The sequence below is a fragment of the Hyla sarda genome, chromosome 11 (genome assembly GCF_029499605.1).
Source record: "Hyla sarda isolate aHylSar1 chromosome 11, aHylSar1.hap1, whole genome shotgun sequence".
Taxonomy (NCBI): domain Eukaryota; kingdom Metazoa; phylum Chordata; class Amphibia; order Anura; family Hylidae; genus Hyla; species Hyla sarda.
Window position 1 is genome coordinate 12,778,260 of NC_079199.1, and position 13,158 is coordinate 12,791,417.

General features: G+C 45.6%; 1 protein-coding gene across 1 annotated transcript; it reads right to left on the reverse strand.

The window, feature by feature from the left end:
* Window positions 1–2,979: 2,979 nt before the first annotated feature.
* LOC130295565 (heat shock protein HSP 90-alpha-like) lies at window positions 2,980–12,407 on the reverse strand. Its single transcript, XM_056546416.1, has 11 exons — window positions 12,056–12,407; window positions 10,316–10,463; window positions 8,477–8,843; window positions 7,682–7,815; window positions 7,264–7,584; window positions 6,932–7,097; window positions 5,572–5,762; window positions 5,288–5,435; window positions 4,478–4,746; window positions 4,058–4,391; window positions 2,980–3,466 (listed from the first exon to the last, which is right to left on the reverse strand). The coding sequence occupies exons 2-11, from the start codon at window positions 10,460–10,462 to the stop codon at window positions 3,354–3,356; spliced, it is 2,190 nt and encodes a 729-aa protein (XP_056402391.1). The 5' UTR covers window position 10,463; window positions 12,056–12,407; the 3' UTR covers window positions 2,980–3,353.
* Window positions 12,408–13,158: the final 751 nt, after the last annotated feature.

The following is a 13,158-nucleotide window of genomic DNA, read 5'->3' on the forward strand; positions in this document are numbered from 1 at the left end:
ATGACGTCACAAGCTCCCGGCGCCGGCTCCAGCGTTCGGTAACAGTTTGTCCCAAATGCTGAGCACAGAGTACCCCTTTAAGCTGTATTCACCTGTGCGTCAGGAGTGGCTCTAGTTACACCTTGCTATTGGAGTTTGTGTTGCTTTTTTTTTACTTTAAATGCCTGTTTTCTCTACAGTGTTAAAAGGCAGTGAAGTCTCCTCAGATATATATAACCTGTGAATAACTGACCTGCTCTGACTATTGATACCTTCAGGGGTGGACTGACACCACTCAGGGCCCCCGGACCAAATAAAGCAAGGGCCCCCAGCAAAACTCCCCCCTGGCCCCACCTCTGCCCTGCCCTGCCCAGTATATATATATATATATATATATTTGCCATAGAAAGGAATAGGGGGTGCAGTGCGCTTGAGGCTATGGTGTACTTTGAGGGATGGCAATACCAATCACCTCAACTACACCAAGCGCCTAAAAACACTGAACTATCCTCCTTTTTGTGCCAACTTGGGATCTGTCTGTAATACCCAGTCCAACTTGGCTGCAGCCTCCACTCACCTTAAAAGGGGTGCTCCGGTGGAAAACTTTTTTTTAAAAATCAACTGGTGCGAGAAAGTTAAACGGATTAGTAAATTACTTCTATTAAAAATTCTTAATCCTTCCAGTACCTATTAACGGCTGTATACTACAGAGCAAATTCTTTTCTATTTGGATTTCTTTTCAGTCACAACCACAGTGCTCTTTGCTGACACCTCTGTCCATTTTAGGAAATGTCCAGAGCAGGATATGTTTGCTATGGGGAATTTCTCCTGCTCTGGACAGTTCCTAAAATGGACAGAGGGGTCAGCAGAGAGCACTGTGGTTGTGACAGAAAAGAAATCCAAAAAAGAAAAATTATTTCCTCTGTAGTATACAGCCGATAAGTACTGGAAGGATTAAAAAAAAAAAAAAAAAAAAGTAAATTTACATATTAGTTGTTTATGCATAATAACTGGCATATTACCACAACTGGCATATCATATTTGAGAACTGTGCCCATATACCAAGGCCGGTTACCTCTTATGAACTGTACCATCATCAGCGCCCCTACTTCGCTGTTTGCCCGGTCCAGCAACACAAATCCACTCCGGTGCAGTGATCCCGGCTCTGACCACAGCTGACGTCTGACACCGGCAACACGAGGCGAGCTCTCTGCATCCAGCATATGGTCCCGAGCGCCAACCAGCTAGCGGTGAGGAATATACCATCTCCAGCGCCAGCAGTCCTCTGGCACCATTGTGATCATCGGCGCCTGCCAGCGCCTCAGCCACCAGTGACTGCCACCGCCTTCACCCGGACCTCACTGGACCGAGCCGCCCACATCTGGAATGGCTGCACAGAGGACCCAGTGCATCACAGACATCCAGGCACTGTGGGAATAACATCTATTGCCCGGGATACTACTATAAAGACCGGTAACATAATCTGTAATTGTCACAAACTGTCTGATATTGCATGCAAAAAGGACACATCCACCTTGAACATCCATAAGAGCAAATTCATCCATTAACAAGTTTCGCTTAACTTGCTTGTCTTGTACAGTTCCCATTTTTGCTACAAAATAGAAGCCAATTTATGCCAGTATTATTGTTATAATTATCTTATGCATAATTTATACTGTTAGGTTGCTTTTATTATGTATGTTCTTCTCACAAGGGCCCTGTGAGAAGTACCCAATTTTATTCACATTATCATCTTAATAAATTGTTGAATATTATTGAAGCACGATCATTTCTATACACTCACCTAGAAGGTCCGGGCTACATTTAGTTTTTTGGTTCTAATTTACATATCTGTTTAACTTTCTGGTACCAGTTGATTGAAAAAAATAATAAAAAAAAAAAAGTTTTCCACCTGAGTACCTACCTGCCTTTCACCGCTCACTACATGATGGCTCAGTCAGATATATAACTCATCTCTGACATCATATAGTGAGCGGTTAAAGGCAGGTAGAAGCAACTAGTCCATTTATAAGTCACACACTTTACCTTTTTTGCCTCTTGCTTGGCTGAGGCCTCTGAGATTTATTACAGAAATAGCACAGCAGCACAGAGTATTTCTGGAGGGAACTGTAGTGAGGAAGACTGTCTGAAATACTCTGCGCTGCTGGGAAGCCTACTCCATCTTCTATCTGCCTTTCACTGCCCCCTACATGACAGCAGTCAGATCTAAGTTATATTTCACATATAAAACTTATATCTCAGACTGTGCCATCATGTAGGGAGCGGTAAAAGGCAGGTAGACGATACAGACAACTAACTGTACAATCCATAAGCCACCCACCTGGCCAGCCTGTTTTTTTGTGTCCATGCAGATGCCAACTGAGAAAGCCGACAGAGATCAGGGTACTTCGGCAGGGCTCTGTACACTGAGGACAAGCGGGGTTCTGTACACTGAGGACAAGCAAGGTGGGCACACTGATCTTTGGTGGCAGCAGTGAACTCCGGCGCTGCTGCACTTCGATGTGAAGTTCACGTGACCTAAGCGCCTCTCCCAGGCAGCCACTGCGGTTCTCTTAAAGGGTAGCCGCTTAAGTGGCTATCTGGGAGAGGAATAACTAACAGCCCGGCTATTAAAAAAAAATAATAATAATAATTTTATGACAAGCGGCTGACAGTGTGCCCCTTTCCCGTCCGCACCTTCGGACAATGTCCAAATGGACTGGCCAGTCAGTCCGCCCCTGGATACCTTTACAGAGCTAAGGAGGTGATCCGCAGAAATCAGGGAAGTATCACATGACTGTAGAATCAGACAACACACAGGGTCTGTTTGCAGTCTGTAACCATGGAGACACGTTGGTCTGCATAGAATCTGTATACACCTAAAAAGAGTTGCTTTTATTATAACTTTCATAGAAGGAAAAGTGTGCTTACAGTATTATTCTATTTTTTTAATCTTCCCAAAGTATATTAAACCTAAACATTTAAATAACCACAAAGTAACCAATTTAGGATTTTTTTATTATAAAAAAAAAAATGCAAGGAAAATTCTGACTGTGTGCAAACAATTGATACTTTACATTCGATTGTATAATAAACCAACGCAGATTTGGCTTGTGGTATTTACAATGACTATATAGCGGCACCTTTACAGACAGTATATGTTTCCTGAACATATGAACTATTAGTAATAGAACAGATCCAGCTGGGAAGACTGTAGGTGCATCATAGGAACAAATTATACAATAAAATAAATAACACATTAGAAAAGGAATGTGCAAAAGTGACATTTTCTCATAATATCCCCTCCCGGGACAGGATATTGTACAAAAATATTCACATCTTTCGGCAACATTGCCCCTATATAGTCCATGCTCTTAGTCAACTTCTTCCATTCTGGAGGAGTCATCATTGTCGCCCTCTAGAGGCGGCATCTCTTCCACGACTGGGTTTGTGGTCTCTTCTTCAGGAACCTCATCTTCATCAATTCCTTTAGAGTAAGGTTAATACAGTTACTTCTAATGTCTAATTAGAATACTACATTGATAAAGTATTCACAAACAATATTGCTGAAACCACACAGACATAGATGTCTGATCGCGGTGGTCCTGCCGCTGGGGATTCCAGTGATCTCGGCTGCGGCACGCGACATCTGGTGCACGGAGTGAACTATGCACTGTGACTGGCGATGTGGGGCGAAAGCTTGTGATCTTACGGTCACGCCCCGCTCGTTACATCATGGCTACGCCCCCTCAATGCAAGTCTATTGGAGAGGGAGTGACAGCCATCACGCCCCCTCCAATAGACTTACATTGAGGGGGCGTGGCCGTGAAGTCACGAGTCTCCAGCGCTGCACCCGACACTAAACGAATGCCGGGTGCCACAGGGAGATTGCAGGGGTCCCCAGCAGCGGAACCCCCGTGATCAGACATCTTATCCCCAATCCTTTAGATAAGGGGATAAGATGTATAGGGGTGGAGTACCCCTTTAAGGCCCTCTATGACTCATAAGAAAATCAGTTACTGACACCTCTACACAATTTCCATAATTTCTTATATTGGGAAGAGAACCATGAACTCACCCAAGCCAAGTTTGATCATCCTGTAGATGCGGTTGGAATGTGTCTGGGGGTCTTCCAGGCTGAAGCCAGATGACAGGAGGGCAGTCTCGTAGAGCAGAATAACCAGATCCTTCACAGATTTGTCATTCTTGTCAGCATCTGCCTTCTGTCTTAGTGTTTCAATAATGGAATGGTCAGGATTAATTTCTAGGTGTTTCTTGGCTGCCATGTAGCCCATTGTAGAGTTGTCCCGGAGAGCCTGAGCTTTCATGATACGTTCCATGTTGGCGGACCACCCATAGGCGCTGGTCACGATGCAACAAGGGGACTCAACCAGTCTGTTTGAGACGATCACCTGGAATCATAATAGACATCGGTGTAAGTGACAAAATTTGGCAAAGTATGTGAAGTTGACTTATGGACAATAGAATGAGGACATACCTTTTCCACTTTCTTGTCCAATATCTCTTTCATGATCTGGCAGAGGTTCTCAAACTTGGCCTTGATCTCCTCCTGCTTCTTCTTCTCTTCTTCATCCTCTGGAAGCTCCAGCCCTTCCTTAGTCACTGAGACCAAAGTCTTTCCATCAAACTCTTTGAGCTGTTGGATGCAATACTCATCGATGGGCTCGGTCATGTAGATCACTTCTAGGCCATGTTTTCTGAGTCTTTCCACAAAGGCTGAATGAGCCACTTGATCCTTAGTTTCTCCTGCAAAGAACAAGACCAAGGTGATCAGTAAGGGAGGACACTAAACAGATGTCAGGAAACACTTGGTGGCCTCATATTAAAGGGGTACTCCACCCCTAGACATCTTATCCCCTATCCAAAGGATAGGGGATAAGATGTCTGATCGCAGGGGTCCCACTGCTTGGGACCCCCACGATCTCCCTGCTGCACCCAGCTTTCGTTTAGAGAGTTGGGTGCAGCGCCAGAGGCTTGTGAAGTCACGGCCATGCCCCCTCAATGCAAGTCTATGGGAGAGGGCTTGACGGACATCACGCCCCCTTCCCATAGACTTCCATTGAGGGGGTGTGGCCATGAAGTCTCGAACAGGGCATGGCCATGATGTTACGAGCCTCCACCCCGCATCGCCAGTCTTCCGGCACAGAGCTAAGTTCGCTCAGTGCACCGGATTTCTGGGGTGCCGCAGCAGAGATCGTGGGAGTTCCCTTTGGATAGGTCCTTTGGATAGGGGATAAGATGTCTAGGGGCGGAGTACCACTTTCAATCTCAGTAGATCAGCTCTTACCTGTAATGTAGTAGATGTGTTTCTGATTTTCCTTCATGCGGGACACGTACTCGGTCAGGGAGATCATCTCTTCTCCAGAAGTTGAGGAGTGGTAACGCAGGAGCTCCGAAAGCTTCTTACGGTTTGTGGAGTCTTCATGGATTCCAAGCTGCAACATGGCGGATATAAAATTCAGTTTTTAAAATTAAGGTCTATGGCATTTCCCCTTAAAACGTTACCATCACCAAACAAGCAATTTACAAAACATTTTATTATACGCCACTATATTCCCTGCGCCCTCTTACCTTGATATTTTTGGAGAAGTGCTCATAGAATTTCATGTAGTTCTCTTTGTCCTCTGCCAGCTCAGTAAATAGTTCCATACACTTTTTCACCAGGTTCTTGCGGATGACTTTGAGGATTTTGCTCTGTTGCAGCATCTCACGGGAGATGTTAAGGGGTAAGTCCTCCGAGTCCACTACTCCCTTTATGAAATCTGTGGAAGATGCAACGCAAGTTTAATTTTCAGTTCCCCCCAGAACAAGGAAGATAGGAGTCATTTTAATGCGTCTGAGACCGTTCCAACTCCTGTTCCCTAAGAGGTTTTATCTCCAGACGACATAAATACGATGGCTTAATGGAATGACATGTAGTGTTACACCTAATAATAATTCCTTCCAGTATAGCAAAAGATATGGATATTATGCAACCCTATTCTAGTGTTAGGATATTTTGAATTGGTTTGGTTAGTGGTGTAAATGCTAATTTTTGCAACCTAATGTAACAGGGACACCACCTATGGTAAACTACTGAGGTCTCCTTATATGACAGGGACCCTTAAAGGGGTACACCGCTGTCCTGCTTCCGGAGCTCCGTTCCCCAGTATACGGAAGTTTATTGTTCCGAACGCTGTGTGGGGGCTTCCGTATTCAGGGCTGCCCCTCGTGATGTCACGCCCGCCCCCTCAACGAAAGTCTATGGGAAGGGGGCGTGATGGCGGTCACACTGGGGAGCGGAGCTCCGGTAGCAGGGCAGCGGAGTACCCCTTTAAAAGGGGTACTCCGCCCCTAGACATCTTATCCCCTATTCAAAGGATAGGAGATAAGATGTCTGATCACGGGGGTCCTGCCGCTGGGGACCCCCACGATCTCTGCTGCGGCACCCCAGACATCTGGTGCACGGAGAAAACTTTGCTGCGTGACCTGCTCGTGACATCGCAGCCACACTCCCTCAATGCAAGTCTATGGGAGGGGGCGTGACGGACCTCACGCCCTCTCCCATAGACTTGCATTGAGGGGGCGTGGCCGTGAGTACACAAGCAGAGGTGGCAGTGATGTCACGAGCCTCTGGCGCTGCACCTGATGCTTTAAACAAACGCCGGGTGCAGCAGGGAGATTGTGGGGTCTCCAGCGGCAGGACACCCGCGATCAGACATCTTATCCCTTGGATAGGGGATAAGAGGTCTAGAGGCGGAGTTCCCCTTTAAGGCCCTCTGAGGAATAAGGGCCTGTGTGTGACTGCTACTTCTGCACCCCTATAGCTGCGCTTTAGTGTCAATAGCCTTTTTCTCTCCCCAATGCATTGTTCACCTTTCATGCCAATGCCAGTCTGCCCTATAACCTAATTTGTACCCTGGAGCTCCAATTGTTAATAGTTGCCACTTACTGAGATACTCTGGGATCAGCTCCTCGCAGTTGTCCATGATGAAGACCCTGCGCACATACAGCTTGATGTTGTTCTTCTTCTTTTTGTTCTCAAACAAGTCGAAGGGTGCCCGCCTGGGCACAAACAGCAGAGCCCTGAACTCCAGTTGGCCTTCCACAGAGAAGTGCTGGGATAAAAAAATAAAAATAATTATAATCAGAATCACCACATTAGCATTTTAAAAGATAACTAGTTGGATGTCCAAAATAGTCTACCTTCACCTTTGGATATTTAAGTAGTTTAGAAAAGAAACAGGTTGAACACACTTGATAATGGATGAGATCTCAACTTACCTTGACAGCCAGATGGTCCTCCCAGTCATTGGTGAGACTCTTATAGAACTCTCCATACTCATCATTGGTGATGTCGTCGGGGTTGCGGGTCCAGATAGGTTTGGTCTTATTCAGTTCTTCTTGGTCAATATAATTTTCTTTGATCTTCTTGGTTTTCTTTTTCTTGTCTTCCTTTTTCTCGTCCTCTTCGTCATCAGATCCTACATCTTCAATCTTAGGAGTCTCATCGTTCTCTTCCTTCTCTTTCTCCTCATCTTTCTCTTTCGCTTCTTCTTCTTCAGCTTCATCATCACTGATCTCTTTGTCACGTTCCTTCTCAACCTGTACAACACAAGACAGCCCAAATTTAGAAAGAGCCTATTGCGTTTAGGGTCTTGTGGATGGTAAAACAAGGTAGATAATAGGAGACATTACTTACAAACAAGGTGATGGGGTATCCAATAAACTGGGAATGTTTCTTCACAATTTCCTTGATCCTTTTTTCCTCCAAGTATTCAGTCTGATCTTCTTTCATGTGTAGAATAATCTTTGTGCCACGGCCAAGGGGTTCACCTTGAAAATAAAAGATATTCTAATTATACACTGATCCCTCAACATACTATAGTTTCAAAATTCAATGGTCTTTTCTGGACTTGAAGCCATATTCAACATACAATGTACAGACAGTCCAGATCTGTGAAACATGTCAATAGCCGGAAGAACCGACCAATCAGAATGGGCATTACTGAAGTGCATGCACTGACTGGTGTCTGGTAGTGCCCCCTACAGTACAGGAAGGTATAACATGTTCTGTACTACTCCTTAACTGTACCAGGGTTAGCTGCTCCTTTGGACACCAGGTGAGGGCGGCTCCATGTTACTTTTTTAGGACACTGTACTGTACAGGACCCTGAAGAAGCTCCTGTCCTCTACAGAGACAGTGATTACAGCTCCCAGCAGATCCTTATTTTTATATGTAAGGATTTGCTTTATCTATATTAGTTATCTACTTTTTGTTTAACCCTCACTTTTTCCTATTTTTTGGATGACATTTTGGTGCCTTCAAAGCCAATTACCAGGTTTCCATAGAGTTATGGTCTCAACATACAATGGTCGTCCTGGAACCAATAATATTGTAACTTGAAGGACCACAGTACAAGCATTTATCACTGCTGAGTTATTTTTAAGGAATGTGCACAGATGACTAAATAATGTTCAAGGATAAGGAACTTACCATTATCAGATTTGATAGTGAAGGATCCTCCGGCTGAAGACTCCCAGGCGTACTGCTCATCATCATTGTGCTTGGTGATCACGACCACTTTATCGGCTACAAGGTAACCCGAGTAGAAACCAACACCGAACTGACCAATCATAGAAATATCCGCTCCAGACTGCAGAGCCTCCATGAAAGCCTTGGTTCCGGACTTGGCAATAGTGCCCAAGTTGTTGATGAGATCGGCTTTGGTCATCCCGATGCCGGTGTCAATAATAGTCAGGGTGCGGTCATGCTTGTTAGGGATCAAGCTTATCTTCAGCTCTTTGCCAGAGTCCAGTTTGCTGGGGTCAGTGAGACTCTCATAGCGGATTTTATCCAGAGCCTGAAAATTGGAATAAGCCAAGTAGTAACTAAGAATAACTTTAGTATACGAAGTCACTATATATTTATTTTACTTTACAGTGATCAGTATGGCAACTAAGATACGCAATGAAACTCAAAGTGTATTGCTTGCAAAGTTAAGGCATCTTATCTGTGGGATGTCCATCAATTGCGAGTATAAAAGGGATATGGTGCCTGAAGCCCCTACCCTTGGTTTTTTCTAAAAGGGGTACTCTGCCCCTACCCTAGACATCTTATCCCCTATCCAAAGGATAGGGGGTAAGATGTCTTATCACAGAGGTCCCGCCTTTAGAGTGTCGGGTGCAGCTCCATGACGTCATGGCCACGCCACCTCAATGAAAGTCTATGTTAGGGGGCGTGAAAGCCGTCACACCCCCTCCCATAGACTTGCATTGAGGGGGCATGGTCTTGACGTCATGAGCCTCAGCCCCGCATCACCAGTCATCTGGCACAAAGTGAAGTTTGCTCCGTGCATCGGATGTCCCCCGCGATCAGACATCTTATTTCCCTATCCTTGGATAGGGGATAAGATGTCTAGGGGTGGAGTACCCCTTTAAGTACCAGGTGCTGTGCATGTATAGTTAAGTTCCCTACTAGCAAGTGAAGGCATATTCTAGCAAAACACAGTCATTTGTTATTCTTGGAATATGCAATTATTCTTAAAGGGGGTACTCCGCCCCTAGACATGTCAGATCTCCACGGTGCCGCTGCTGGGGATCCCCAGGATCCCCACTGTGGCACTGCGCTTTCATTACAGCACAGAGCGAGTTCACTCTGTGCGCAATGACGGGCGATACAGGGGACGGAGCTGCGTGACGTCATGCCTCCACCCCTTGTGACATCACGGCCCATCCCCTTAATGCAAGTCTATGGCAGGGGGCATGACAACCGCCACGGCCCCCTCCCATAGACTTGTATTGAAAGGGGCGGGCCGTGACGTTACGAGGGGCGGAGCAGTGACGTAACGATGCTCCGGCCCCTGTATCGCCCGTCATTACGTGCAGAGCGAACTCGCTCTGTGCTGTAATGATAGCGCAGTGCCGCAGCGGGGATCCCGAGGCTCCCCAGCAGCGGCACCGCGGCGATCTGACATCTTATCCCCTATCCTTTGGATAGGGGATAAGATGTCTAGGGGCGGAGTACCCCTTTAATAATGATGGGTAGAATGACTCGAATGGCTCATGAGAAAGAGGACTGGCATTAAAGCCTCATTATAAAGCCTCTACCAACCTGAGAGAAATTGTAGTAAAAAAAAAAAAAAAATTATATTATATATATATATATATATATATATATATATATATATACACATATACATATAGGTTTAGGGATTTTTATGCAGAGGCATTAGTAGGCCATTGCCTACAAGGGCACACAGGAGGAATATATATTTGATATCTGTATCTGTATCCCCTCAGACCACTAAATATAGTTACTTTTATGCCAACTTACATCGGATGAGTTGGAGATAAGTTCTCGCAGGAAGATCTCCTTGTTGGAATAGAAAGTGTTGATGATCAGGGACATAAGCTGAGCGATCTCAGCTTGGAAGGCAAAAGTCTCCACCTCCTCCTCCATGACTCTGGTGTCTTCAGGCATCCTGAAAATTAAAGAGTTAACAAAGCTGGGAATTAAACCTTGTCATCATGGCGGGACCTGTGAGCACCGCCCATCCTGATAACTGGCATCCTATGACTCACACAACTGAAAAAACGGCACTGCCAGACACGCCTGCTGTACCAATAGCAAGCCTTTAGGTAACGTTGCATTACTGAATGACACAGCATCTCTCTAGCACAGCGTTTGCCTCCGAAGGCTGTCCGGGCATGCTGGGAGTCGTAGTTTTGCAACAGCTGGAGGCACCCTGGTTGGGAAACACTGCTCTAGCATGTCCATGCATAACATTCATTCATTTTCCTATGGTGGCACTACAGGAAATCTTTAAGGAGAAGTCTCATGTAGAACAATTTATCCTCTATCCAAAAGGATAGGGGGATAAACGTCTGATCTCCGAAGCATGCGCCCCCCATTCATCTTTGTGGGATACACGAGTTCTAGTGCGTCTCCGGCTCTCTCATAGAGATGAATGGCGGAGAACAGAGACGCAGTATAGGAGAACGTGGGGAGATGGTTGATTTGGGGGTGGGTCCCGGTACTCAGACCCCCGCGATCAGATATTTATCCCCTATCCCCCTGCAGGGTGGGGTCTCTGCATTAGGGCATCTTTTTAACAACCTCTAAAATTCTTACTTGCTATGACAGTAACTACAGGGTTAAAGAACCTTCCAGACTAGGCAAGAATCCAGACCGTTACACAATATTACAATGTGTCACATATCTAAGTCAAGGCTGCAACAAACCGATACAATGTATCCAATATATATTATCACAGTATTCATAGAACATACACAGGAATTTTGCTGTAATTTTAACATCCCTATAAAAATCAGTATTTATTGTAACTACAGTTACTGTTTCATACACTATAGTGATAAAAAAAAGGCTACTTCTCCCCCCCTAATTATTTTGAATAGTGGTCTCCAAATTGCGAAGCTCCAGCTGTTGCAAAACTACAACTCAGTTGGCTGTCCGGGCATGCTGGGAGTTGTAGTTTTGCAACAGCTGGAGTGGTGTTTCCCAACCAGGGCACCTCCAGCTGTTGCAAAACTACAACTCCCAGCATGCCCAGACAGCCTTCGGCTGTTCTGGCATGCTGGGAGATGTCGTTTTGCAACAGCTGGAGGCACACTGGTTGGGAAACACTGAGCTGGAGGTTCACCTTTTTGGAAACCTCTGCTTTAGATACTTTTTCTACTTTATCCAAATTCCAAATATATAGGGATAGGGTAAAAGAACTCAGATGGCTGTCCAGGCATGCTGGGAGATGTAGTTTTGCAACAGCTGGAGTAGTGTTTCCCAACCAGGGTGCCTCCAGCTGTTGCAAAATGACAACTCCCAGCATGCCCGGACAGCCTTCGGCTGTCCGGGCATGCTGGGAGTTGTCATTTTGCAACAGCTGGAGGCACCCTGGTTGGGAAACACCGAGCTGGAGGTTCACCTATTGGAAACCTCTGCTTTAGCTACTTTATCCAAATATATAGGACTAGGGTAAAATAATTAGGGTAAATGTGTGTGTAAATGCTGTGCCAATCCCTGTGCCACAGATCATGATATCCTCAGATGCCCCTTTACCTGCTCTACTGTATATCCGCTGTGGACTGTTCCCCAAAAACTGCACGGTGTCCTCTCTCGACTGTGCAAACTGCAGTTCTCAATCGCGTCCGCGTTCTACTGTGCAAAATGAAGTTCTCGATCGCGTCCGCTCCCAACGGTGTCCTTCGCTCCGGTAGCAGCAATAACAGTATGCAGGGTGAAGCGCTGTATCCTGGGTGAATAGGCTGCAGTCTCTCCCGGTCTTTAGGCGTATGGGGGAAACTGAGCTCCGTGCTCTTTGTCTCTCAGAACTGACTGCCTTGTGCTGCGTCCCCGGCTGCTTTTATACCACGTGAAGCCGCATTCTGGAAAAGTCTGCATCTAGAAGAATGAAGAAGCCGAAGCTTCCAGACGTGCATTGTGTCATCAGGGAGGGGGAGGGAACTCGTCCTGCACTGCAACACTGTGCTGACACATACTGGGTGGTGCTGTATACACGACTTCATTGTATTACTGGATATAGTGTGCATGCTCCAACATCATATGTAGCTGAACTATGGTAGTGTCTTTTAATATATTAAATAATGCATCTTGGGGTTGCATGCATTGTTTAGTGCCTGCAGCACAAATGCAATATGTTTGCAACTGATAACGGTTGCAATGAGGAACAATATGGCTGAGCAGGGGTGCACATAGAGGTGGTTTGCCCCAGTGCATTTTACCTCTAAGGCTTCTTTCACACTACAAAATGACTCCGTTTTCGAAGTTCCGTTAGAAAATCGGCAGTAAAACAATTTCTCCCGTTACTATCTTCCGTCACAAAATAATGGCCGTTATTAATAACGGGCTATAACGGGTTAAAACGGCTATTAGAAAAATCCCATAGACTATAATGGGATTTTCTAACGGCCGTATAGGATTTTGTAACTACCGTTTTACTGCCGATTTTCTAACGGAACTTCGAAAACGGAGTCATTTTGTAGTGTGAAAGAAGCCTAAGGCCTTGTTTACATGGCGGTTGTGCACCTGTAAAGGGAGCTATGGTGATCAGTCCATCTGAAGGACAGGAGTCGAGCAGAGAAAAAAATTACTGCATATTCGGTCTTTTTTCTCCACTCAACTTCATTAAAATACCGGACACC